The sequence below is a fragment of the Mercenaria mercenaria genome, chromosome 19 (genome assembly GCF_021730395.1).
Source record: "Mercenaria mercenaria strain notata chromosome 19, MADL_Memer_1, whole genome shotgun sequence".
NCBI lineage: Eukaryota > Metazoa > Mollusca > Bivalvia > Venerida > Veneridae > Mercenaria > Mercenaria mercenaria.
In genome coordinates this window covers 41,095,766-41,123,694 of record NC_069379.1, presented here as the reverse complement: position 1 = coordinate 41,123,694, position 27,929 = coordinate 41,095,766, and the positions used below count along the sequence as shown (strand labels likewise).

The following is a 27,929-nucleotide window of genomic DNA, read 5'->3' as shown; positions in this document are numbered from 1 at the left end:
GTTTGTCTAAAGGAGAACGCATTGTGTGAACATAACTATAGGGGCTTGTCTAAAGGGGAACGCATTCTGTGAACATGACTGTTTCTTCTGTATATTTGTCCTTGTTTTTATGATTATGGGCTTATGGTAACGAAATGTGGATTGCCCAGCCTATAACATCGTGTGGACGCATTGGTCGAGAGGGCTAAGACGCATTCCTACAGAGGTGAAGGCCCCTGGTTGGAACCCTGGCTACTCCCACTGCGGTGTGTACTTGGGCAAGGCACTTCATCACGACTGCGTCAGTCGACCAAGCTGTAAATGGGCACCAGCGAATTGCTGGGGTAATGTATAATTGGTTTTAACTGTTTTTGAAATAGGGTCGCTAAAAAGTTCTACAGAGCTGATGTTCATTGTTTCACAAAGCGACGGTATATAAAATTTACCTTAATTTACCTTAACACAACAACAAAGTAACTGGGATTCCGCAATTTTATTCTAATTACTCAAATAAAGTTTTGATTTAACAGAGGTTGTACGGAAATCCAGTATTCGATAAGACGTGGTACGTTGAGGAGGCAAGTAATTTTAAAAATGACGAACATGGAAGGAAAAGATTTATAAATATCAACATTGGTTATGAAGTTTGAGTGTAACTATGAAGTTAATCAATAATTCCAACTACTTTTATATGAGTAATAAATGAAACACACTAACATTACCAGCTGAATTATACAAAGAGATCGAAGGAACCAATTTTGAAAATGCAAAATAAATAATAATATCATATATTCAGAAATTCAAATTAATGCTATAAATACGAAATGTGCGAATGAGATAATCATTTGAATGGATATTTTTAAATCTAAGTTTTGTCGTAAAAGTGCTACAAGATGTTATGTTTATCTTTAAAGTAATTGATACGTATTGTGAACCCGAAAATTCCGTTCTATTACGAATCTTGTAATGCTATTTCGGCATGCATTGGCCATTTTTATAACCCATAGAAGCAGCCATGGATTCCCATAGCAACCTTAGAGTTTTGTCATATCGCATTGTGACGTATACAGTTGGAACTCGGTATCTCGAATTCTAAGGAATGGAGCATTTATTTCGAGATAACCGAAATTCGACTTAAATGATACTTTGTGCACATGTTTTCGGACGGGACTTGAAAATGTCTAAGAGATAGCCGAAGTTTTGATATTAGCGAGTTCGAGTTATCGAATTTCAACTGAAATAATTATAATGCAATAAGGAGAAACAACAGATACAAAATGTAAGCATCATGTGACAGTAACTGTTTTTGTAAAAAAAAAACAATGATAGATTCTGTTCAAACTTTGTATATGAACAGTGTCATGTTAGAAACAGAATTATGAAAAAAATATCGAAGGTCAACATGCTTGTTCAGGAATATCTGCCCTTGACTATTCAAATTTGAAGAAATAAATCAAGTTTTCAGGGCAGATAACTCTTAAAGAAGCACAGTGACTTACGAATGTTTTGTATTTTTCTGTTTTAACATGAAACAGTGTCCATATACAAAGTTTGAACAAATTCTCTAATTGGGAAATGTTTGCCCCATCCCTCATTCAAGAAACTGCAGCAAGTGTCTATAAACATAATTATATCAAAACAAGAGAACTATTTTTATTATAGTCAAACTCAGGTCCTAGAAGTTGAGTTAATCGGTCATTATAAGGTTTGTAAAAGTCTTGTATAAGTTTTCTAGTGTCCGGTCTCATATCACCAATGGGTCGTTTGATAAGATCAGTGCCTGTATTGAATACAATTTTCTGCCACGCGGTCGGATCTTCCATATTTCCTGCAAAATATTTAAAACAGATAATGCAATATATAGTGGAATTAAATTGAAAGATTATTTTAGCTTTTCATAGTTACAGGGATTTTATAAAATGACAATACTAACACTTTTAAGATTTACCTTTATGCAAACAAAGAAGGATTTTACCGTGTATTGTCTTGTTGATTTAAACGCGTTTCGCAAAATCACCTACTTTTTGCTATTCCGGTTTACCCCGTCCAGTTATGCAAAAAAAAAAAAAACGAGGATTCAAAACTTTTGACTATATTTAAAACCTCTTCAAGCAATCCCTTTGCACACTGTTCAAAGAATGAAGAGATCAAAACCATTGAAAGTGACAGATTTCGACAGATCAACCGCTTTTAGGAGACTAAAGAATTACATAGCTGATTTATCAATGTTCTCCTTTTTAGCCATCCGTGACCGTATATAACCGTTCATCTTTGACATGGAAATACTAACCCTAACCTTTAGTCAGTGTATTATACATATAATACACGTATAGCCATATATGTACGGTCACGGAAAGCTGAAAGGGAGATTCCCCATTAATTTGTTGAAATCAATAGTGTCCAGTCTTCTGAAATTGCATTACGTTTAGTTCTTTCATAAATGAACATTATATTAATATATTTTGTTCTCGGCCGACAAAAAAATTCATATTTATTGCAATATTATTTTGCTTTCATATTTAGATTTTTAAATCATAAGTGAGGATACAGTCATTTGATGTTTAAAAGACCAAGCAACAGCTAAGAAGTCACTATTACCACCAGTCTGTAACATAGTTATACTGTCACCAGTAGTTAATCAGGTAGTTCCTTATTCCAGTAGTTTGGTGTGTAGTTATACTGTCACCAGTAATATCATAAGGAAGAAGTGTGTGTTGTACCATTTAAAGGCCCCTGGTATCATTATTAGGAAGTCATTGGAATTATAATAAGGAAGTCCCTAATACCATTAGTGTGTCGTAGACTTATGTCATTGGAATTATAATAAGGAAGTTCCTAATACCATCGGTGTGTCGTAGCATTGTGCCATTGGAATTATAATAAGGAAGTCCCTAATACCATCAGTGTGTCGTAGAGTTTGTCTTTGGAAGTATAATAAGGAAGTCCCTAATGCCATCAGTGTGTCGTAGAGTTTGCCATTGGAAGTATAATAAGGAAGTTCCTAATACCATCGGTGTGTCGTAGCATTGTGCCATTGGAATTATAATAAGGAAGTTCCTAACACCATCAGTGTGTCGTAGAGTTTGTCTTTGGAAGTATAATAAGGAAGTCCCTAATGCCATCAGTGTGTCGTAGAGTTTGCCATTGGAAGTATAATAAGGAAGTCCCTAATACCATCAGTGTGTCGTAGACTTATGTCATTGGAATTATAATAAGGAAGTTCCTAATACCATCGGTGTGTCGTAGCATTGTGCCATTGAAATTATAATAAAGGAGTTCCTAACACCATCAGTGTGTCGTAGAGTTATGCCATTGGAATTATAATAAAGAAGTTCCTAATACCATCGGTGTGTCGTAGCATTGTGCCATTGAAATTATAATAAGGAGTTCCTAACACCATCAGTGTGTCGTAGAGTTATGCCATTGGAATTATAATAAAGAAGTTCCTAATACCATCGGTGTGTCGTAGCATTGTGCCATTGAAATTATAATAAGGAAGTTCCTAATACCATCAGTGTGTCGTAGAGTTTGCCATTGGAATTATAATAAGGAAGTCCCTAATACCATCAGTGTGTCGTAGACTTATGTCATTGGAATTATAATAAGGAAGTCCCTAATACCATCAGTGTGTCGTAGAGTTATGTCATTGGAATTATAATAAAGAAGTTCCTAATACCATCGGTGTGTCGTAGCATTGTGCCATTGAAATTATAATAAAGAAGTTCCTAATACCATCAGTGTGTCGTAGAGTTATGCCATTGGAATTATAATAAAGAAGTTCCTAATACCATCGGTGTGTCGTAGCATTGTGCCATTGAAATTATAATAAGGAAGTTCCTAATACCATCGGTGTGTCGTAGCATTGTGCCATTGGAATTATAATAAAGAAGTTCCTAATACCATCGGTGTGTCGTAGCATTGTGCCATTGAAATTATAATAAGGAAGTTCCTAATACCATCAGTGTGTCGTAGAGTTATGTCATTGGAATTATAATAAGGAAGTTCCCAAAGCAGTGTGTGGTAGAGTTATGTCATCGGAATTACAATAAGGACTTTCCTAATACCATCACTTGTCGTAGAGTTATGTCACTGGAATTATGATAAGGAAGTTTCTAATACCATCAGTGTATATAAGAGTTATAATGTCACTGGTATTTTTTATTAGGAAGATGCTAATGCAATCAGTTTGCCGTGTAGTTTTATTGTCATTCGTATTATTTTTATTAAGAAGTTACAATCAGTGCGATATAGATGTACAATGTCACAAGTATCTGGTATTTAAACGAAACAGACACCTGTGCGAATCAGTAATCATACATGTTACACTTACCAACGTCCAAAAATCTGAAAATGTCTCGTATTACTGTGACAGGCTGTTTATCAAGCTGTTCCTTTTGGACGATCAATATCTGATTCCTTGGGAATATCTTCATAAAATTTTCAAGATGAACATGGTACAGGCCGATCTCAATTCTAACCTGAAAATGTAATCTACTGTTAAGCAGAAATTTTCACGAGGGTTTAATTTTCGCTATATTCGCAAGGCCCTTCATTTAGCGAAAATTAATCCTCGCGTAAATATTTACCAAAATTATAATTCAAATTAAAGTAGGATACCATTTTAACAATATCGCGAGTATTGTATCCGATCCACAAATAGGTAAATACGGATGCCTGGTGACCCTATGTTTTTGGGGGATTTTTGGTATCATTTGAATGAGATGTGTCTGTTGAACAATAATTAGTAAATAAGATGACCATAAATAATAATGTTTTCACTGCGAAATGTAAAATCTTTCACTGTTATAACTGGATTTCTGTTGAAGTATCACTGAAAACTAAAAGTAAAAAAAATATCTAAAAAAATATTTTTGTCATGTAATATATATTTTCTTTTTTAGAAGACAATACACTTTCAAATGATACCAATTATATGAGCTTACCAGGCATCAGTATTTGATATTATTTTAATAGCCTTGCTTATTTGTGGACCTTAATTGATATTTACTTCATGGTTTTTACTTTCTGTTAAAGAGTAAGAATTACAGTATTCATGGACATATGGCCCTTTTACATAATAAAACATACTTATTTACATTATGTCTAAAGGGTTTATCAGTTCTGGACAACAACATACAAAGAGATCTCCGTGTCTGAGTGGTTAAGGTCACTGAATTCACTCACTAGCCCCTCATCGTTGTTTGTTCGAACCTCACTCGGGGCTTTGAATTCTTCATGTGAGGCTTACGGAAGGTCGGTGGTTCTACTCACTTGCTCGCCAGTGCAGAAATAATGCACAGAGGAGCACCTGCAGAGGAGCACCTGGGGTCTCCTACATCATCAAAGCTAGAAAGTCGCCATATGACCTAAAAATATGTCAATGCGACGAAAACACCAACAAAAACAAAACCATACAAATGAGCTGTATGCTAAAACGTAATCACTGTGTTCAGTAAATTAAGTTTTAACCCTTATCATGCTGGACACGACTGATTCTGCCTTTGCGACCAGTGCTGACCAAGATCAGCCTGCACATCCATGCAGGATGCTCATAGTCTGCACAGTTTGCTTTTCAGTCAGTAAATTTTTAGTGATCACCCTTTCGAATGATAAATGGTATTGCCCAAAATTGAATGATAGACCAGTCCATTTTAGAAATTTAGCTGGCTAAGGGCTAATAAACAGCATTCCATAATTTCTACGTTAATTGTAAGAAGTGCTTTATGGCATAAAAAAGTTACCAGCCCCGCTGCACGGTACGATGACGGTGGTTTCCCAAAGTAAACACATCGGAGAAATGAGGTGTTTTTTAAACAGTTTGAAAACCTTTTTACAGATGCTTTGACATGAGCATGAAATTCGTCGGCATATGGATTAGCTTCGTTCTCTTCAGCCATGCCTAGGTAGTCTTGAAACAGCCTGGAACAGGTAAAGTAGGCACAAGTCGTTAAATCATACCTTGATTGGTCTACCAAATTTAATTCGTTCTTTTTCCTGGGAGTCTAGCCAATACTTTTTCTTTGGAAACTTACAACTTCCGTATACAAATATGAGAACAAGGTGGTGTCTTTAAACGCTTTCTCTTCGAGATTTACATCATTATTTGTACTTTATCTGACAGAAATAGATCTGAAATATGCGTTTTAACTTATCTGGACCCAGTTTTATTATCAGATTATTTAAAACAGTTGAAAACTTGGTACCTCGAATTCCAAGGGTTCAAGTGTTTTGAATTGAGATAACCAAAACTCGAATTTGAAATGAAATTTTGTTCATGTGTTTTTACGATCATTTCGAGATATCCGGAATTTTGAGAAAAGCGAAACGGAGATATCGAGTTTCAACTGTATATGGTTTGTTTGGCTAATGAAAGTATTTGGAAATATACAATGTACCTCTCAGTTGGGTCACATAACAAAGCTATAATTCTAGCGTTTGGGTTTAAACGCTTGATGACGTCAGCATGAGTATAAGGTGGGTCACTCATATTTAACTTCTTCGCTTCTTTGTTTAGCAAATGATTGTCCCAAATAGTTGACGGCGTGAAATCCCCTATAACAGTAAATTCAAATTTAACTTTAAATTTTAAGCATGTGTTTCTGTTGAGTGGTGCTGAATTACATTAAATCTGCATTAACAGTGTGCAGCTTAAAGTCTGTACAATACATGCTAGACAGCCGAAATTCGCCATAAAACTTATATTTGCATAAACGTGACGTTGAATTCAACCCCCACCTCACCTAAAAACTCCAATTTCTCTATAATATTATTGTGATGGACATTAAAATATCAAACTTTATCTGCAGTAACTAAACCATGGTTTATCCACCATTGATTATGCAAAAATTACATGACCAGGAATCGATTGGCGTAAATATAAATATTATAATAACTGCCCTTGTCAATACGAATGTTTGTCAACATCTGTATTATAACAAAAAGGACTTTCGTATTGAAATATCTGTTTGATAACATTATGACTTTATTCTTATAAATGGCTGTGGTGCTTTCAGTCAGGAATTCATCTTAAAGTTTGATATTTTTTGACTGAATAGAATTTTTCTTATTATTTTAGCAAAATATGTACAAGTTGGCTTATTAGCTCAATTCGGGAACATTCAAATTTACACTGGACTAAATATACATTTTCCAAGATTTTGAGTTAGTAGTGTTTTTAAAACGGTAAATTTTACTGTAGAAAATCATTAATTTCAAATCACAAGTTTACGAATAGTTTTGTTTTGTTCGAGAGGGATGTTTGCTGGCAATGGCTAAGAAAGGAAAATGAAATATAAGATTCATTTGGAAGCATATAACATATATGACCTCTGTATAGGTCTATGCATATTGGACGTTTTTATCCCGCAGAACCTGAAACCATAACAACACTACCGGGCGAGATTTTACAGTCATCACACGACAATGAAAGTTCTGTAAGACTTTTATGTGTAAAACCGATAAAGCAACTGTCCAATTTTTTTTTTTTTTTTGGGAGGGGTGGGGGGGGGGGGGGGGAGTTTAACGCCGTTTTTCAACAGTATTTCAATTATTTAATGACAGGCAGTAAACCTAACTGGTGTTCTTGGATTCTTTTACAGTATAAACCTTTTTTCTGCAAATAACTGCCCAGCATCCCAACATGAGTCAGAGGTGGATGACAACTTTTACAGTAGGAGCCATAAACAATGGATTAAATAAAACGTTCTACTATGTTAATCAGTATTCAAACCTTTGAAAGTTATATGAGGAAACAGCTGTCAAAAATAGAATTTAACAAGAACTGAATATATTTTAGGTTCATAACAAACAAATATGACAGCCATAACATAAACAACTGCATTATGACTCTTTAACCTTTAGCCTGCTGGCGGAAAGTGATTCTGCCTTTTGCGACCAGTGCAGACCAAGATCAGCCTGCACGTCCGTGCATGCTGATCATGGTCTGCACTGTTCGCTATTCAGTCAGTAAATTTTCGGTAAACGCCCCTTTGATAAACAAGTGGTACTGCCCAATGTTTTGAAAGATGGACCAGTCCATTTTAGAAATTTAGCACGGTAAGGATTAAAAATAATGAATAGTGAATATTGATAACACATACAATTGAAACATAATATCTCGAATTCCAAAGGAACGAGCGAGCATTTTAATTCGAGATAACCGAAATTCGACATAAAATTATATGTAATTATATGCACATGTTTTCGGGACGGGATTTGAAAATGTTTTCGAGATAGCCGTAATATTGAGATAAGCAAGTTCAAGATATCGAGTTTCAACTGTATAAGTAGGGGACTTGTTCGTCGTTCGTACATACCAAATATGGCATTATGATAACCCTCCTTTGTTTTTAACCTCTTAATATCTGTTTCTACAGCACGGTAGTAGTATTGTAGATAATCGGATAAATTTGGAAATCCAGCTGAAAATATATTTTGTATTTTTCATAATTCATATTAAACCTACTTCTGTTCTTTTTGAAATCCTATTAATGATGTAATATGATAATGTAAATCAAAAATCCAACACAGTCTTCGCTTTAATAAGTTTCTTCAGCTAACTTATAATATATACATATAATTACGTAAGGGATAGAATATTGTGCATATCTCAGCTATGACTTTGATTCAGTATCAGGATTATATTGCGGATTTACATGAACTAAAGTATTAAGTAGTGATTTTTCGAAATAAGCTTAGATCTTTTTGACCGAATTGGTCACATTACCTGTTGGAAAATGCCAAACAAAATGTAAACAGATTGTTTTTGTAACCAGTCGAAGTTCTTCAAAAAGCTTACGTATAAACATATCACTGTTTTTACATGTTATTGTACTGTTATGTCGGAAACCATACATTTCTATGTTTCCAGGACTGTTTTCTTTATATATTTTTATCTTTATATCTTAAATGGAATGAAACATTAAAATGTTTTGCGGTACAAAGGGAACACTTTTAAAATTCTTCTATAATATTAGGTTATTACGATTTAAAATTCTGTTAACATTAAAAACAAAATACATTGTAGAATGAAAAAAAAAATCAAATTTTATTTTCGGGTATATACACGTGTCCTCTAAAGGATACACTGGAACTAAGTATTGATATACAAATGTAGTAAGATTTCTACTTAAGGTTCTCAATTACTTTTCCATAATTTAACTTGTCGGCATTGGACATCTCAGCATTGTGTGTGTGTGTGTGTGTTCGGGTTTAACGTCTTTTTCAACAATTTTGCAGTCATCTAACAGTGAGCGCAATGCCCAACTTTATAGTGCTGCCTCACTGGAATATCACGCAGTAGACACGTGGCATAATACCCCACACAGTCACATTATACTGACACTGGGCTGACCAGTCCTAGCACTATCCTCTAAATGCTGAGCGCCAAATGAGGAAGCTACTAGTACCATTATTTACGCCTTTGGTTTGACACGGCCAGGGACCGAACCAACGGCCTCCTGAACTCGAAGAGGGCGCTCTACCACTAGGCTACCGAGACGGTCACAATACTTACCAAATCGTAGTCTGGTTAACCATCTGTTTCCCGCCTTCAAGTTACTTGATATCAGAGGGTGTTAAAATTCTATCGTTTAGTAAGCAATACTTACCAAATCGTAGTCTGGTTAACCAGCGGTTTCCCGCCTTCACATTACTTGATATTAGAGGGTGCTGCGTCAATCGTTCGAAAAGATCTTTGGTTCCACATTGTGAAACACCCACCACATAGAAATACGGTAAACAGTTCAGCCTGATATCAGGCTTCAGTATCTCATCGAGTTCTCTCCAACATGGAGACTTGTAATCCGATAGAAATGGCAATTTTTCCTGCAAGGGAATCCCAAAGGAACATTTAATTGAATAAAAGAAAAAAATAATTACAGTTGAAACCCGGTATGCCGAATTCCAAGAGAGTGAGTGGTTTACTTCGAGATAACCGAAATTCGACTTAAAATGATAGTTTGTGCACGTGTTTTAAATTTAGCTCCCTAATTAGGGCATGTGACGTAATTTGCTTTAGGCAAGCATGTCTGGTTAATTTATTATGTTTAATCGTTTACATTATAACAAAACAACAAGTTCATTTACAAAATAAAGGAGGTTTTTAAGTTAAGTTCAGTTCAGTTTATTAGGCAAATCGGAAAATATATTGCGTTTGGCCCTCTAACAATGTAGAACAATGCCCAAGACATACAAAACAATGACAATACTATAACAAAATTAAAAACAAGCATGTATGCTTTAAGAAACAGTCATGCTATCAAGGGTATAATATCTTTTTACAAAAAAACTTCAAAGTAATTTGATAATTTGTATAACATATGCTTACTTTTATAATAACTTCTCATTGAACCGAAAACTTGAACACTTTAAAAAGACACATGACGAAATATATTCTTGCTAAATGTATTTAGAAATGTCAGTAATCAAGAAAACGCCATTTATTAGTAACAACATGAAACAATATGTACTCACTAAGGAATTAATTATCAGAATAATAGAAAATAGAAAGTAAAATACTTGTTCAGCTGTAACAATAAACACACATATCTAATACTTATCTATTGTTCAAACACTCAAGCAACAATATACTGTCACAGAATTGTGACTTTGTTCAGTTTATACAAGACGTCCGTCATTTTTATCAAAACAATTGTGTGACACAATTTCTTTAGATTTCGGTTATTTTGTACTTGTTTTCAAATTGGATACCATGATGAAAAATTATGTGTTACTGACTAACTATGGCACCATTTACCTCAGACTGTTTATATGTATTCATTCAGTTGGGACGTGTGTACGTTTGTCTGTTGATCTTTGCCATAATTGATAATAAAATCGAAACTTTTGTAACTTGACACATTCAAAAATATCCATATCAATTGATATTACGTTAGGAGTATGAAATGTGTTATAATACAACCCATTTCTGCAGGTGGAAATATATTCACAAGGGGATTAATCCCTTAGCGTGAGATAATTTCATCTACGATACAAGGAGAATATAGTTTTATCTGGTTTAGTTGTTAGTATAAACAAATGAGCCATGCCATGGGAAAACCAACACCAGCATGGATCCAGACCAGCTTGCGCATCCGCGCAGTCTGGTCAGGATCCATGCTGTTCGCTAACAGTTTCTCTAATTGCAATAGGCTTTGAAAGCGAACAGCATGGATCCTGACCAGACTGCGCGGATGCGCAGGCTGGTCTGGATCCATGCTGGTCGCAAAGCCACTATGTTGGTTTTCTCATGGCACGGCTCAAATGGTTTTCTTATTAAAGATTATATTCTGAATATTTTGTCCCCACATAACTGTAGGTATATTAGTCAGTATATTAGAATTTACTCTTAGCTTTTGACTTTTAAATGTTTTGATGATGAGTTATTTTTTTAATCCCTAACCTGCTAAATTTCTATAACGAACTTGTCCATCTTTCAATTTGGACAGTACCATTAACTGTTAATATGAGTGCATATCAAAAAGATACTGACTGAATGGCGAACAGTGCAGATTATGATCAGATCTGCACTGGTCGCAAAGGCAGAATCAATCTTGTTCAGCATGATATGGTTTAACTATCAAACATGCTACTGTGAAATCATTAATTTTCGTGGGGGACTAATTTTGGTGGATTTCGTTGTAGTGTCAATCCACGAAATTTAATCCCAACGAACAAAAAAAATTCCCATTTATTTTAAATTCAAAAGTTGAAATCCACGAATTCATTTCCCCACGAAATTGCCGTTTTGACCAAAACCACGAAATTTCATGCCCAAGAAATTAAATGATTTTACAGTATTTTATTATTTGAATCTATCGCAGGAACATATGTATAAAACGTCATTTTGTCCTTGCTGTCATTTAACTAAACAAAATAAACCCAGAAAAATACGTTGGTTATAAAATATATTTCTATAAAACGTCAATATTATAGCCTTCATTCGTATTATTTGCGCTCACTGCTTTCTTTGGAAGCACATCTGTTGTGTTTTTTTTTCCACATCGATATCTTCTGTTATACGCTTTAAAATTAATAGAGGATATTTGTTTGTTTCAGTGTTATATCGAAACAGTTCATCGAGTATATAACACATGTTATTCATTGATGAGAGGTAGTAATATTGTAAACTGTTTGAATATACATGCATGTATTACATTGTTAAAGCTTGATGCTTAGGATGCATTTGACAGAATCTGTTCTTAAGTAGTAATTAGATTATTATTAGTAGTAATTAGTAGATAATTAGTAGTAACTAGTAGTAATTAGTAGATAATTAGTAGTAATAAGATTGTAAACTGTTTGAATATACATGCGTGATTTAGATTTTTAAAACTTGATGCTTAAGATGCATTTGATTGAGTATGTTCTTGAGTAATTAGATGTGCAACACACTTACGGACACTTAACGAATAAACTAAACTGTCCCAAAAGAACAGAAAATATGACACTGAATCCAGGTACGGAAGGCGTAGACAAAAGGATGCTTAACAAATAAACTAAACTATCCCAAAAGTACAGAAAATGTGACTCTGAATCCATGGACAAAGGGACGCTTAACTAATAAACTCAATTATCCCAAAGGAACAGAAAATGTGACAATAATTCCATGTACGTGTAGGCGTAAGGACAAGGGGATACTGAACGACTTCTGTTGTCATGGTAAATAAAGTCTGTAAGATTATTTTGAAACATAGACCACAAAAAGCAAAATAAATGCAGACTACCTTTGTCTGAGTTATTTTCAGGAGAGGTAAAAAAACTCGCAACAACGTCACCATCAGACCCTTCATCAATGGCGTAAATAGAACTATGTTACATGGATTCCAGGACCTCAAAGGACCAGAAAATATAGACCGAGTTCAAGTGCGTGGAGAGTTATTACGGACGTCACACGTCACCTATGGGTATCGTCACCTACTGTTGTTGAAAATCAAGCGTCCATTTGATCGTAAACAGATTAGCAAGGTTAAAGACCGAAATAAAGTGTTTACGGGACTGTCCGGTTTGGTGGTCGTCCGGATTTGGTGGTCGCGAGCCAGTATGGGTATACTAGACCCAAATTTCATATTTAAAAATATGAACAGTTACTACATGTACTTACGTAAACGTTAAATTAACAGGTTTACGTGTATTGAAAGTACGGCATTAGGTTTAAACAGTTCACGATACATTTTTAGCTAAATACAGTGTAAATGTGTACAACCGCTAAAACTGCAATTTATTTTTTTAATAACAGACTATTAACGTTTGGCATTTAATTACGAGTGAACCTCTATATAAACACTTAATCTATATACTTAAATACATTTGGTGAGGATTTTAACAATTGAGAAATAACTATCTACAGATAAGATATTTTAGTGGAAGATGGACATTGAATAATCTAATGGCTTTTGTATTAAAAATATCCATTGGTCATCTTTCACTAAAATATTTTTATGTTTAGATAACTACTTCTAATGTACAAAATCCTCATCATATGTATTTAATAAATTAAGTTTAATAATATATAGCTAAATTCATAATTACATAAATGTCATGCAGAAAAAAGTTAATTGTTAAAAACACAACCAGTTTTTAGTGGTAGTACACAGGAGCATTTGATGCTGAATGGTTAAGGTCCTAACTTGCCCTCACAGCTGTGGGTTCGTAACCTCGAGTGTGTGATGAGAGGAAGCAATCCGACCAGTTTATGAAACGTCGCTGGTTCTACCAAGTTACCCTCTTTTGTCTAAAATAATACATGGAGTGCCACTTAGGTTTTTCCTCCGCCATCAAAAGCTAGAAAATAATTGTGTCGCTGTGACGTTAAACTCAACAAATTAAATTAAATATTTACTTCTTACACTTTTTATATGAATATAGAAGTTTCGCTGTAAGATTAAACACAATGTAAGTTGGTATGGTAATCTTTTCTTTCTTTCCCGTATTGGTAAAACAATTGTCACATTATGACCCCTATATTCCTATATAGGGTCAGTAGATATTTCATGTTGGGATTGGCTAAACATAAGGGGTCTATGAAATAAATTAATTTTATTGGGATGTGGTTTACAAACTTCGTTTTCCAGCTGTATTTGGTAAAATTATAAAACGTTTTATTAAAAGAGATTACGACCCAACCGTTTTGAGACACGCCGCATGTTTAATGTTCAACCCGTTTACAGTTGGACGCTACGCTTCCCTCTTTCATTTTGTCTGACGGAAGAGGGGGAGGACTCTGTGAAAAGCAGTTTTTAGATTATACCAGGACTTAACTGTTTTGATTTCTGTCCTCTGGTCTGTTTAGTCGGGCCCTTAAGGGTGTCTTCTGCAAAGGCATCGAGTACATACGTTTTTGGTTCTTTAGGTTTGCTTTTCTATAATTGCACAGGAGCATTTTTGTGTTTACATGCCATGTCTTTTGTTTCCATTGTGTGTGTGTTAGAGGTTCACCTGGCGGGTATTACTTTTATTTCCACCGTCCCTCGACTTTGGTACGTGGTGGGGGTTAGAGTGAGGTTGGGTGCGCATCATAAACGGGTGGTGTTTTTGCCACTGACCGTTCCAAGGCGGTGCCCCACTGTGTTTCTTTATTTGTTCGTTTTGTCTTGTGTGTTTGCTTTGTATGTGCGTGTGTGTGTTGGTAGTGTACATATCTGCGTGTAGTGAGTTTCGTTTTGGGGAGGCTGCGTCCTTTGGAACGTGGCATTCCCTGTAAGATTTTTATCGTTTTGTTTTGTACGTGACACTCCATGGAAATATGTAGGATCAGTATGATAAATATGGGAACTCTGCAACGCCGCATCCTTTGATTATCACATTGATCCCACATACTTCCGATAAGGATCACTAACAAAGTCATTACTTAGTAATAGTAGCTAGACAATACATGCAATACAAGTAGGTAACCTGGATTTATCAAAGTCCTGACTTCAAACTAGAAAGATACATGTATTTTAAGGTTTATATTAAAAAATCATTTTTTAAAATTAACGTTGAAGGAAACCAGCAAAGTCGTCTTTTGAATAAAATCTCTTTCAACTGACGAAGAGGCAAAGGCAATTGAATACTTGACTAAAACAAATCTAATCAATAAAATAGTGAGTGAGTGAGTGAGTGAGTGAGCGACTTAAATTTTATGGCGAATCGACACAATAGGGTCATATATCGTCAAGAATATGTTGTTTTAAAGACACCAGTTGCAAACACAATGAAATAAAAAGAGAATAATGTGAATAAAAATGTACGATGTTCAGATTTTGTGATAACTGGCAGTCTGCTCTAACAAGGATAAACAACTGCAGATTGAAACTTTCAAAGATTGAATTTCAGTGTGTACTGCGCTGTGGAGCAAAGTCCACACAGCAAACTAATAGATGTTAAATAGTAAGCAGTGTTTGACATGATGCACATTTTAGGTTGTTTTTCTTTGTTCAGAAGATAAGAAAGAGTCTAATATCATAATCTAATCTAGTCAATAGTAAAACAAATTTAAAAAGCCATAACTGTACTTGTAAAAAATGTTTTCAGATACAATGTGTTGTCCGAACTTAGCATACATTTATGCCAAATGTGCAGTCATGCCAAATGCAAATACATCAAGCAGCCTCGAGAATGAGGGTTAAACGTGTATTGGTGCTATGCACATTATAAAACCCTGACTTTCTATTTGCAAAGAGCTAGGCAAAGTTAGTTAAAATATGTTTAAGTTAAAATATAAAAATATTGTGAAAGCGTAAGTTTAATAACCGTTAATTCTGGCGTAGTGTCATTCCTTCTGAATACATTCGGATCTATTGGTAATGCAGTCGTGGCAGTTTTCTGTGATAACGTAGTCTTGGCATGCAGCAATTGATGCCGAAATGTTACTCTTGGAAGCGTTACATGCAAGTATGGAAATTGAGTTTCCTTTTTAGTAAGATTAATACCAATTTTTTCCGACAGTCTTTCTGAAAAAGAAAGTCAATGAAAGCAATTATATGTTCGAAGAAAGTTACTTATGATTACTTGTATACCGTATATTTTCGCTTATAAGACGCATTATTAGAAGTCATATTTCCAGTTCAAAGAGTGGGGAGCATCTTATAAGCGTGTACTACAAGGAAATTAAAAGAAAAGAAACCCCAGATTGTATATCCAATGTCGGGGTGCGTCTTATAATCGAGCGCGTATTATAAGCGAAATATACAAAAGGGAAACATGCAAACAGGAAAGAAATGTAAAAGTGGCTCGTTCAAATTCATTCGAGTATATCTTCAACGTCATAAATTCCATTTACTTAAGCTTCTGTGTGCATAAATTAACTGTTGAATCCAGGTACATTTGCATATATATATATATATATATATATATATATATATATATATAAAGAAAAAATAAACAACATTACATGAGTAACATTATATTTGCCTACCGGTTTCGTTTATACTCATCAGGGCAAATAAAACAATATGATGAGTATAAACGAAACCGGTAGGCAAATATAATGTTACTCATGTAATGTTGTTTATTTTTTCTTTATAATATACTTGATCCGGTACAAACTTTTACATTTTTTATATATATATATATATATATATATTCCTGTAATAGGAATTTTGCCTATAATTGTGCAGGAACGATGCCAGGCCGCTCTTTTCTAGACAGTGCAATGAATCAAGCCACCAGATGACAGGGGGGATGTGTATTATTCGTATGTGAACTGGACCAACAGTGTGTAACCCAAAATGTAATTGATATACATTTTCCTTGTCAGAAAATTTGGCAAGGGGGCCAGAAACGCATAAGCTTTAAGATGCAAATCCAGCGGAAAATGGTAAGGCAATATTTCATCTGACTAGTACAAAGTGCAGATAATAACTTTAGTGTGTCTATGCAGTGGTGTTTGTAGCTAAAATTTGACAAAAATAACCGATGAAATAGTTAAAATGAAATATGTTTAAGTTGGTTTAAATAATATATATTCAGCATAATCGCAATTGTTACAATGTAACATATATCAACATAGAGGATTGAGTAGGAAGCTAATAGCTTTTTCAGAAACTCTCTCCCTATACATAATATTATTTCAACGATAACAATGTGGGGAAGTTGGCAGTTTCTTGCGGGGAACAGGTTTGTACTGGTACAGAATCCAGGAACACTGGTTAGGTTAACTGCTTGAAATACTGTTGAAAAACGGCGTTAAACCCAAAACAAACAAAATTAATGCAGCTATTAAATGTATGGTGCTTTTGTTTCCTATGAATATTGCAACGTTATATAAGTCCGAATGAGCGCCTTAATTATTTCAATTATTATTAAAGTCTGAAAATCAAATCTGATTGATTACCTTTTGTAGAAAAAAAGTCATGCAAATGCACTGTTCCTAGATATGCTAATAATATTACGGTGACAACAACTTGTATGTATTTCACGCCATCCCGTGCCCTAAAAAATAATATCAAGGCATTTTCATTTAAGAAATTAAGCAATTAGAGTGCATGTGTATATATACAAGGGGTATAACTTCTATCTAGGATCTTGTTATGAATACCGCGTTTTCGAGGAACAATATACATTGTTTTTGCATTTTTCATTAACATTATTTTTTCTGAATATTCTATCTAGTCACGCGATTGAAATAAAAACTGCTTAATATATTGTCAGTTATTATTATTAAAAAAACAACAAGCATCATTAATGTAATTAATATATACGACATCAGTTGACCATACATTATTTATTATTGGATTATTTGTGACCCTCCTTGGAAATATGTGGAGGTAGTATGATAAATAAGGGGACGGAAGTGGGGGATGGGTGAGTCTTTAGCCTACTACTTTTTGAATTCGTAATCTGACAATTATTCATAATAGACTACTGTCAAGAAAGCCGAAGTTTTCCAAATGTTGACAACAGCATTGTTCGGCGAAATGCCATGTTCCAATTTGCTCATAGAACGGAGGAAGGAAAATTTACTTGCATCTTACAAAATAACCGGAAAAAATATTTTTAAGAGGATCTTACATGGACGCATTTAGAAAAGAAAACACAGCCTAGGCCAAATAATAATTATGTTTATTTTCTAATAATTAATAATTAATTAATTCAATAATTGTTTCAGAAAACAGCCTGTTTAAATTTAAGTCTACTTTTACCAAGCGGCTTTGCTTATAAAGTTTTCCAAATTCATGGAACACTGTTCATGACCGTGTCGGTTCACTATCAATATTTTGAAATATGGTAGCCTTACACCGTTCGATAACTTTGGTTTTCTTGGCGAAAAATCATTAATCAAGTACACTAGAAAGTTGATTTAATCTCAGAAAACATTATTTTTTTTCTAAAAGAGAACAAAAAACTTACTACCTAGCTAACGAAAAGAATATCTTACATTTGTTATAAGAAGGTTTGAACTTGCAATAAAACTGAGGTACCTCACTAACAAACTGCAACACAATTTGCACTTTAAAAAAAATAATCATAAAGTGTGCAATTTATAATTAAGAGTTGCAGTTTTGTGTTACCTTAAACATTTTTTTTTAACAATACCTACCTCGTATTTGTAAATTGTCGACAAAAATGCGAAACTAAACATATCTTATGTTTGTACATTGTCGACAAAAATTGCGAAACTAAACCTACCTTATATTTGTACATTGTCGGCACAAATGCGAAACTAAACCTATCTCATATTTGTATATTGTCGACAAAAATGCAAAACTAAACCTACCTCATATTTATACATTGCCGACAAAAATTCGAAATTAAACAAATCATATTAAACTTGTGCCGTCGAATAAACCGTCTGATAGTCACACAAATGTTATATAACCTTTGACATTGTTTTCGAAAAGACTCCATGCATTAACAGAACACTATCATAATACTTTATAATTGCTCATTTAACACAAGAACGTATTACTAAAGCACACATACAATGCAAATTATGAATTTAAAAAAAAATAGATTTTAAGTCATCGGCGAATAATTCCAATTATTTCATATTTTGTAAACAGGTTTACGTTATTTCAAAACACGAATAAGCAAAATAATCCAAAGTGAATATTTTAATCATTCATTTAAGTCTTTCTTTCTTGAAAAGTTTAAGCTAATACCAATAAATGTATTTAAATATTTCAGTTATGTCTTTTCTATCCGTATATCCGACATAAGCTCTTTCATTTGCAATAGGTTAACAAGCATGTATTCACTGAATTTCGATTTGTATAATAACTAGTACTGATAAATGTTTTTAAATATTTAGGTTATGTCCTTTCTATCAGTATTTCCGACATAAGATACATTAATAAGCATGTATTCACTGAATTTCCATTTGTATAATAACTTATAATGATAAATGTATTTAAATATATTTCAGTTATGTCTTTTCTATCAGTATTTCCGACATAAGCTCTTTCATTTGCAATACGTTAACAAGCATGTATTCACTGAATTTCGATTTGTACAATATGTGACAGAGAATCATGTGTTATTTCCCTGAAGGAAAATATACAGACCTCATGAAGTTTGATAATCATGCTTTCTATCTGTTGCAACAAAAGAAATAAAATTTTCACAATTAAATGATTCAACAGCTGTCCACTGTTTTTTTCCTTTTGTCATATATGCGAAGTCATGCGAAGTAATCATTATCGGTAACACATTGTTAAAACGATTTTGCCTTGTCAACAATGTAATTGATCAACATCTAGTTTCTATGAACATTGTCTTAAGTACAAAGGACCTCTGACATTTGAATTTATTTTAAGAGAATCATTATAAGAAACTGTTTTATTTTCATGATGGGGAGGATTTTTTTTTTTTGAGACATGGCATTGATTATGAACTCATTCTAAGTTGGTAAATCTGGCATGACAGGGATATATATGGAAATGTATTGATAAAGTAGCATTCATGGGAGCGGTGGTCAGGTGGATAAGGTTTCGGCCGCTCAATCCAGGTTCGATGGTTCGAGCCCCACTGGGGTCACGACCATGTCATATGACACCAGTGCTGGTTTTTCCAGGAAGCGGACTCGATCAAGCTTACAATAAGCTTGAAGCTTTCATCACAATCGAGCTAAAACAAATTAGTTTAACCTAAAGTAGCATTCAGAAATTCAGGCGTCATAAATGAGCATTTTATAAGCCTACCAAAATCAAGACATACCCTCATGTTTGATGGTGTTCAATTTGTTGAACGTTTAATGCTGAATTTGGCAGCTTCGACAGTTTGACGTCAAAGTTAACAACTAAAATTTTTGTTTAACCGCAACCAAAGATACGTTATTAAAATAACAATAACATGAAAATTGCAAGTAACACCTTTATACTTATTCCATCGTTTTGAAAATGATCATTTTTGGGGACAGACCAGTTGCCGGATAGGACCAGTCACCCGGACTAAGGTTATAAATTATCAATTCAATTGATTTATCCGGATTGGTACCAGTTGCCGGACAGGACCAAGATAATAAGGGTATGCAGTATTTCTCTGTATTTTCCTTTCGATATCATTTCTGTTTCTACTAGTGCAAGATCAAAAAAAATTCTTTTTATCATGGGACGAGTCATTTAACAGCTAGCCTTTTTATTAATACACATCTGTATACGTATGTTAGAAATAAAGCAATATGAACCGTGCATGACCAAAGGCAGAAAAGTACCAGCGTATATTTCCATAGACTGAATCCTTCAAACGTCTTTTTCATTTGTAATTAATAATAAACTAAATGTACATTTTATATTGTAAACAACAAATATTTAAAAAAGCTGTAAACAGGACCAGTTTATGTATAGGGATAGGTAACAGTTTAGTTTTGCAGGTGAATATGGTAACATTATTTATTTTGAATATTCTATCTAGTTAAAAATAAATATAAGTATCATTAATATAATTAATATATACGATATTAGTTGACCATATATTATTTATTATTGGATTATGTGTGACCCTCCTTGGAATGTGGGGTTAGTATGATGGCGGGGGGTGGGGGGGTGGGGGGGGGGGGGGGGGGATGAGTCTTTAGCCTAATACTTTTTGAATTTGTAATCTGACAACTATTCATAATACTGTCAAGAAAGCCGAAGTTTTCCAAATGTTGACAACATCATTGTTCGGCGAAATACCATGTTCCAATTTGCTCATAGAACGGAGGAAGGAAAATTTGCTTGCATATACATATACAAAAAAACAGGAAAAAATATTTTAACAGGATATTACATGAAAGCGTGGAGACAAGAAACACACAGCCAGGGCCAAAGAATGATTGTTTTAATTATCTAATAATTAGTAATTAATTCAATAATTGTTTCAGAAAAAGGCCTTTTTTTTACCTCCCTTCGAAGAAGGAGGGGTATATTGTTTTGCAGATGGTCGGTCTGTCGGTCGGTATGTAGACCAATCCGTTTCCGGATGATAACTCAAGAACGCTTGGGCCTAGGATCATGAAGGTTGGTAGCGAGGTTGGTTATGACCAGCAGATGACCCCCATTGATACTGAGATCTGTAGGTCAAAGGTCAAGGTCACAGTGACCCGGAACAGTTAAACGGTTTCCGGATGATGACTCAAGAACGCTTGGGCTTAGGATCATGAAAATTAATAAAAAGATTGGTCATGACCAGCAAATGACCCTTATTGATTTTGAGGTCAAAGGTCAAGGTCACCGTGAGCCAGAACAGTTAAACAGTTTCCGGATGATAACTCGAGAATACTTGGGCCTAGGATTATGAAAGTTGACAGAAAGGTTGACCAGAAAATGACCCCTATTGATTTTGAGGTTAGTAGGTCAAAGGTCAATGCCACAGTGACCCGGAACAGTTAAACAGTTTTCAGATGATAACTCAAAACTGCTTGGGCCTAGGATCATGAAAGTTAATAGGGAGGTTGGTCATAACAAGCAAATGTTCCCTATTGATTTTGAGGTCAGTAGATCGAAGGTCTAGGTCACAGTGACCCGGAACAGTTAAACAGTTTCCGGATGATAACTCAAGAACGCTTGGGCCTAGGATCATGAAAGTTGAAAGGGAGGTTTATCCTGACCAGCAGATGGTCCTTACTGATTTTGAGGTCAGTAGCATTAAGGGCAAGGTCACATTGGCCTTGAACAGTCAAATGGTTTCCAGATGATAACTCAAGAACGCTTGGGCCAAGGATCATGAAAGTTGATAGGGAGGATGGTCATGACCAGAAGATGACCCAAATTGATTTTGAGGTCAGTAGCATTAAGGACAAGGTCACATTGCACATGAACAGTTAAACTTTTCGGACGATAACTTCTGTGAATAGGCTTGGTTTCCGTGTCACGAGCTCTTTAATACAGTTTTGAGGTTGGAATCATTCAGACCACATGATGACCTCCCTATCATATTTTGAGGTCAATAGGTCAAAGGTCAAGTCACATTGACACAGAGCAGTAGAACTTTTGTGTACAGTGACCAGATAATTTCTGTTCCTTGTGCAATTACGGAAGGCATTAAAGGGACATTTCGTGTTCTACGAGCTCTTGTTAAATTTCAGTCTACTTTTTCCGAGCCGCTTTGCATGAAAAAAGTTTCCAAATTCATGGAACACTGTTCATGACCGTGTCGGTTCACTATCAATATTTTGAAATATGATAGCCTTACACCGTTCGATAAGTATGGGTTTCTTGGGGGAAAATCATTAATCAAGTACACTAGAAAGTTAACTTAATCTCAGAAAACATTATTTTTCTAAAAGAGAACTAAAATTACCACCTAACTAACAAAACGAATATCTTACATTTGTTATAAGAAGGTTTGAATTTGCAATAAAACTGAGGTACCTCACTAACAAACTAAAACACAATTGCACTTTTAAAAAAAATAATCATAACGTGTGCAATTTATAATTAAGAGTTGCAGTTTTGTGTTACCTTAAGCAAAACGTTTAAACAGGACCTACCTCATATTTATACATTGTCGACAAAAAGTGCGAAACTAAACATAGCTTATATTTGTACATTGTGGACAAAAAATGCGAAACTAAACCTACCTCATATTTGTACATTGAGGACAAAAATTCGAAACTAAACCTACCTTATATTTGTACATTGTGGACAAAAATGCGAAACCATACCTCCTTCATATTTGCACATTCTCGACAAAAAATGCGAAACTAAACCTACCTTATATTTATACATTGCCGACAAAACTTCGAAACTAAACAAATCATATTAAACTTGTGCCTTCGAATAAACCGTCTAATAGTCATACAAATGTTATATAACCTTTGATCTTGTTTCCGAAAAGACGTCATGAATTAACCATAGATTACTATCAAATTTGAAAATACTTTGTACTTGCTCATTTAACACGAATACGTGTTATTCAAGCTCATACAATTTAACAATGAATTTTCCAAAAACAGATAGATTTTAAGTCATCCGTAAATAATTCTAATTATTCCATTTAAAGTTATGAGCTTGTTTATGTTAATTTAAAACACGAATAAGAAAAATAATCCAAAGGGAAAATTTCAACCATTCGTTTAAGTCCTTCTTTCTTGAAAAGTTTTTAACTAATAACGATAATTGTATTTAAAAATTTCAGTTATGTCCTTTCTATCCGTGTTTCCGACATAAGGTCTTTCGTTTGCAATACGTTAACAAGCATGTATTCACTGAATCTCCATTTGTATAATAACTAGTACTGATAAATGTTTTTAAATATTTCAGTTATGTCCTTTCTATCAGTATTTCCGACATAAGATACACTAATAAGCATGTATTCACTGAATCTTCATTTGTATAATAACTAGTACTGATAAATGTTTTTAAATATTTAAGTTATGTCCTTTCTATCAGTATTTCCGACATAAGATACATTAATAAGCATGTATTCACTGAATCTCCATTTGTATAAAAACTAGTACTAATACATGTTTTTAAATATTTCAGTTATGTCCTTTCTATCAGTATTTCCGAAATAAGATGCATTAATAAGCATGTATTCACTGAATCTCCATTTGTATAATAACTAGTACTGATAAATGTTTTTAAATATTTCAGTTATGTCCTTCCTATCAGTATTTCCGACATAAGATACATTAATAAGCATGTATTCATTGAATCTCCATTTGTATAATAACTTAAACTGAAAAATGTATTTAAATATATTTCAATTATGTCTTTTCTACCAGTATTTTCGACATAAGGTCTTTCGTTTGCAATACATTAACAAGCATGTATTCACTGAACTTCCATCTGTACTATATGTGGAACAGAATCCTGTTTTATTTCCCTGAAGAAGAATAAACATACCCAAAGCAGTTTGATAATCATGCTTTCTATCTCTTGCAACAAAAGAAATAACATTTTCACAATTAAATGATTCAACAGCTGTCCACTGCTTTTCCTTTTGTTATGCATGCGAAGTAAACATTTTATTGGTAACATATTGTTTAAACGAGTTTGCTTTGTCAACAATGTAATTAATCAGGATCTAGTTTCTATGAATATTGTTTTAAGTATAAAGGTCTTCTGACATTTGATCTTATTTTAGCGTTAAGTCTGCTGACGGCAAGTGACCCTGCCTTTTGCGACCAGTGAAGACTAAGATCAGTCTGTACATATAATGCAGGCTGATCATGATCTGCACTGTTCGCTTTTCAGTCAGTTAACTTTCAGTAAATACCCCTTCGAATAATAAATGGTATTGCCCAAACTGAATGATGGACTAATCCATTTTAGATACAAAGCAGGGTAAAAGGAGAATTATTACAAGCAGCTTTTTTATTATCATGGTGTGGATTTTTTCTGAGACATTGCATTGATTCTGAAGTCATCCTTGGTAGATCTGGTTATAGAACTGATCTATATGGAAATGTATGTATAAAGAAACATTCAGAAATTCAGGCGTCACAACTGTGCATTTTATAAGCCTACCAAAATCAAGACATACTCTCATATTTGATGGTGTTCAGATCTTTTGACATTTAAAGCTGGATTTTGAAGCTTCAAATTTTTGGCTACAAAAGAAATTTCTTGTTAAAGTCAACCTACTGTACGTTATCAAAATATCAATAACATGAAAATTGCATGTAACTCTTAACACTTATTTCATCGTGTTGAAATAATAATCCTTAAATTTAGACCAGTTGCCGGATAGGCCAAGACGCCGGATAGGATCAGACGCCGGATGGACCAATTGCCAGATAGAACTAGATACCGGACCGCGTAATGACATATCAATTCAATTGATTTATCCACATTAGTAATTCAGAAGTTAGATATTTCTGTTTAAACTAAAACACACCTTTAAAAGTCAATCTTTAATAGATACAGTAATGCGTTTTCACATCTGTTACCGAAACAAACCTTTAAGAAATCATTAAACATGCTCAACATGTTTAACTTGTTGATGTTACATATGGGATACGCAGTATTTCTCTTTCTATCATTTTATCCATGGGACGAGTCATTTAACAACCTTTTTATTTATTCACATCATTACATGTATGTTAGCAATTAAGCAATATGAACCGTGCATGACTAAAGGCAGAAAAGTGCCTGCGTATATTTCCATAGAAAGAATCCTTCCAAACATCTATTTTTAGCTCACTTGTCACGTAGTGCCCTTTGTCCGTAGTCCGTTCGTTGTCCTTTCGTCCGTCGTCCGTTCACAATGTCTTGTGAACACGATAAAGACCACATTTTGCAATTGATTTCAATCGACTTGCACACAACCTGTAAAGGTATAATATCTCGGTTCTTTCCAAAAACTGGCCAGATTCCATCATTGGTTCCAGATTTATGGGTCATTTAAGGACCAAAATTTGCTATTTCGCTTGTTAACACGATAGAGACCACATTTTGTAATTGACTTAATCAAACTTGCACACAAGTTGTATTGGCATGATATCTCGGTTCCTTTTGAAAACTGGCCAGTCTCCATCATTAAGGTCCAAAATGTACAAGTTTTGCTATGCAACCGAATAGATACTTCATTTATGATGTGATTTAATATAAACTTGTAAGAAATCTTTTAACAACAAAAGATCTTGAATCCCATGATGAATCCATCAGATCCAACCATAGGTTCCGGGCTCTTTTTTATTTTTACCTTGTGAACACGATAAAAATGGCATTTTACAACTGATTTAAACTACACTTACAAACAACTAAAGTCACAGTTAGATCTCGGTTCCTCTTGAAAACCGGCTAGATTCCATCATAAGTTACTGCCCTGAAAGGCGAAAAATGTTCCATCTTGGTCCTTTCAGGCATATAGCGGTTTTCGTTTACACTTTGATTTGATACAGACTTGCACAGAATGTATAACTTGATGATCTCTAGGCCAAGTTCACAACTGGGTCTTAAAAAATAGAATGTAAAAGTAGCAAATTGAGGGTATCGTTGCATATCAAATAAAACACTGACATTCATGAATTGTTACGGTAGATATGCAAATTTTGTGTAAGTCCTTACTATGCTTAAGGTAAGAGACCCGCTATAACAGTCGCCATTTTCCGTTCGTTAACGTATTATTAAGAAATATTCGGCATCCTTCGGTTGTTATGAAAAATAATCTGTCATCGCCGAAGAAATTGTATATACGGAATCCGAATACGGAATCACGTGGAACTTGCCGATTGTCATTACGGCTCTTTTACCTAAAATTAATTTTTTACTCGTTAAGTATCCAACTGAAAAGCTCATCATTTTAACATTTAGAATTTGAATACCTTTCAGTTGCTAAACGTTACACAACGTACATGCACTTAAATGTTACCTGATAAATATTGATCAAACTGTTGTGGATAGTTTTGGCAAAATAAAACGGCTGCGAGTACACTTGAACGTGTTTGTGCACGTGTAGCCTAGGACATCTTTTCATACCTCGATATATATGCGAGGGTCATAATTTAGGACATTAAAATAATAATAAACATTCAAATATACCTGTCGAATTATATTTGTAAGTTTTGTGGATGTAGATCATCATCGAGTGATCAACTTCCTTACGTATTTACATGATTAAACGTTTTGTATCATTGTAGATGAGACGATATTTAAGGTAGAATATAACCTTAAGATTTTCATCATTAGGTATCATTTTTTTAGTATACTAGGAAAGTAGAACATGTAGACTTACATCGAGCGAAAAGGTACACTATACCAGTTTTGAAAATATGAAAAAAAGACTTCAAAAAGTTGATGTAATTTTAAAATATTAAAGAGAAGTAACGGTACTATGCATAGATTTAAACAGTACACCTTTATCCAGATACAGCTAAACAGTATAAACTACTAGAAAAAACTTGTTTTAAAAATCTACCGCTATTTAATTACAACCAATTATACATGTAACTCTACAAATACAATTAATTTATATTGTATATTACTAGAGTTATATTAGTTATGCGAAGATGTAAATATCTAAAAATAAAATATTTCACTAAAAAATGAACACACGGTATCTTTAAATATTTGCAAGATTAAGCCTTTTGATATACACATTTTTGATTACATTTAGAAAGAATGTATGCAGATGATAATACAAAAATTACTGAGCATGGAGCTTATGATTGCTAAAAAATATTTCACTAAAAGAAATATATTGTCTTATCAAAAATAAATATTTGAACATGACTTTGAATTAAGTTTATACGCGTTGAAATTTTTATGATAGAGGAAGCCATCTAGCCGGCTTATTGAAGGTCGGTGGTTCTACCCCAGGTGACTGCTCGTGATGAATAATGCACAGAGAGGAACCTGGGGGTCTTCATCCACTATCAAATAGTCATATGACATAAATTTGTGTCGGTGCGACATTAAATCCAACATAAAGTACCGTGTCATTTTATTTGCTATGGACAGTGCCAGATTTTACATACATCCGGAAATAAAATAAAACAAAATTAGATAACAATTGCCATGGCAAAATGATAAAATGTATTGCCATGGTAATGCGTCTTGCCATGGGAAAATTATTTTGCCATGGCAAATGCAGTCTTTCCATAC

The 27,929-nt window shown here is 34.0% G+C and overlaps 1 protein-coding gene across 2 annotated transcripts; it reads right to left on the bottom strand.

Moving 5' to 3' along the window:
* Nucleotides 1–457: 457 nt before the first annotated feature.
* Nucleotides 458–24,271, bottom strand: LOC123542375 (carbohydrate sulfotransferase 15-like). 2 transcript variants are annotated; one of them, XM_045328196.2, is made up of 9 exons: nucleotides 23,094–24,271; nucleotides 17,294–17,391; nucleotides 15,712–15,911; nucleotides 9,588–9,804; nucleotides 8,295–8,399; nucleotides 6,375–6,531; nucleotides 5,721–5,898; nucleotides 4,310–4,457; nucleotides 458–1,807 (listed from the first exon to the last, which is right to left on the bottom strand). In XM_045328196.2, exons 1-9 carry the CDS (start codon nucleotides 23,222–23,224, stop codon nucleotides 1,608–1,610), a joined length of 1,434 nt encoding a protein of 477 aa, XP_045184131.2. In that variant the 5' UTR covers nucleotides 23,225–24,271; the 3' UTR covers nucleotides 458–1,607. The 2 variants fall into 2 exon arrangements, with proteins under 2 accessions (XP_045184131.2, XP_045184132.2); XM_045328197.2 differs by lacking the exon at nucleotides 23,094–24,271 and adding an exon at nucleotides 18,677–20,311.
* Between the last annotated feature and the right edge of the window lie 3,658 nt (nucleotides 24,272–27,929).

What these genes read in the sequence shown, in the direction of transcription:
- LOC123542375 (XM_045328196.2), bottom strand. Translation starts at nt 23,224, where the DNA reads ATGACGTCTTTTCGGAAACAAGATCAAAGGTTATATAACATTTGTATG. An exon ending in TTATCATAATGCCATATTTG is followed by an intron (nt 6,532 to 8,294) that starts GTATGTACGAAC and finishes TTACTGTTATAG; the next exon opens with GGGATTTCACGCCGTCAACT. An exon ending in CGTACCGTGCAGCGGGGCTG is followed by an intron (nt 4,458 to 5,720) that starts GTAACTTTTTTA and finishes TTACATTTTCAG; the next exon opens with GTTAGAATTGAGATCGGCCT.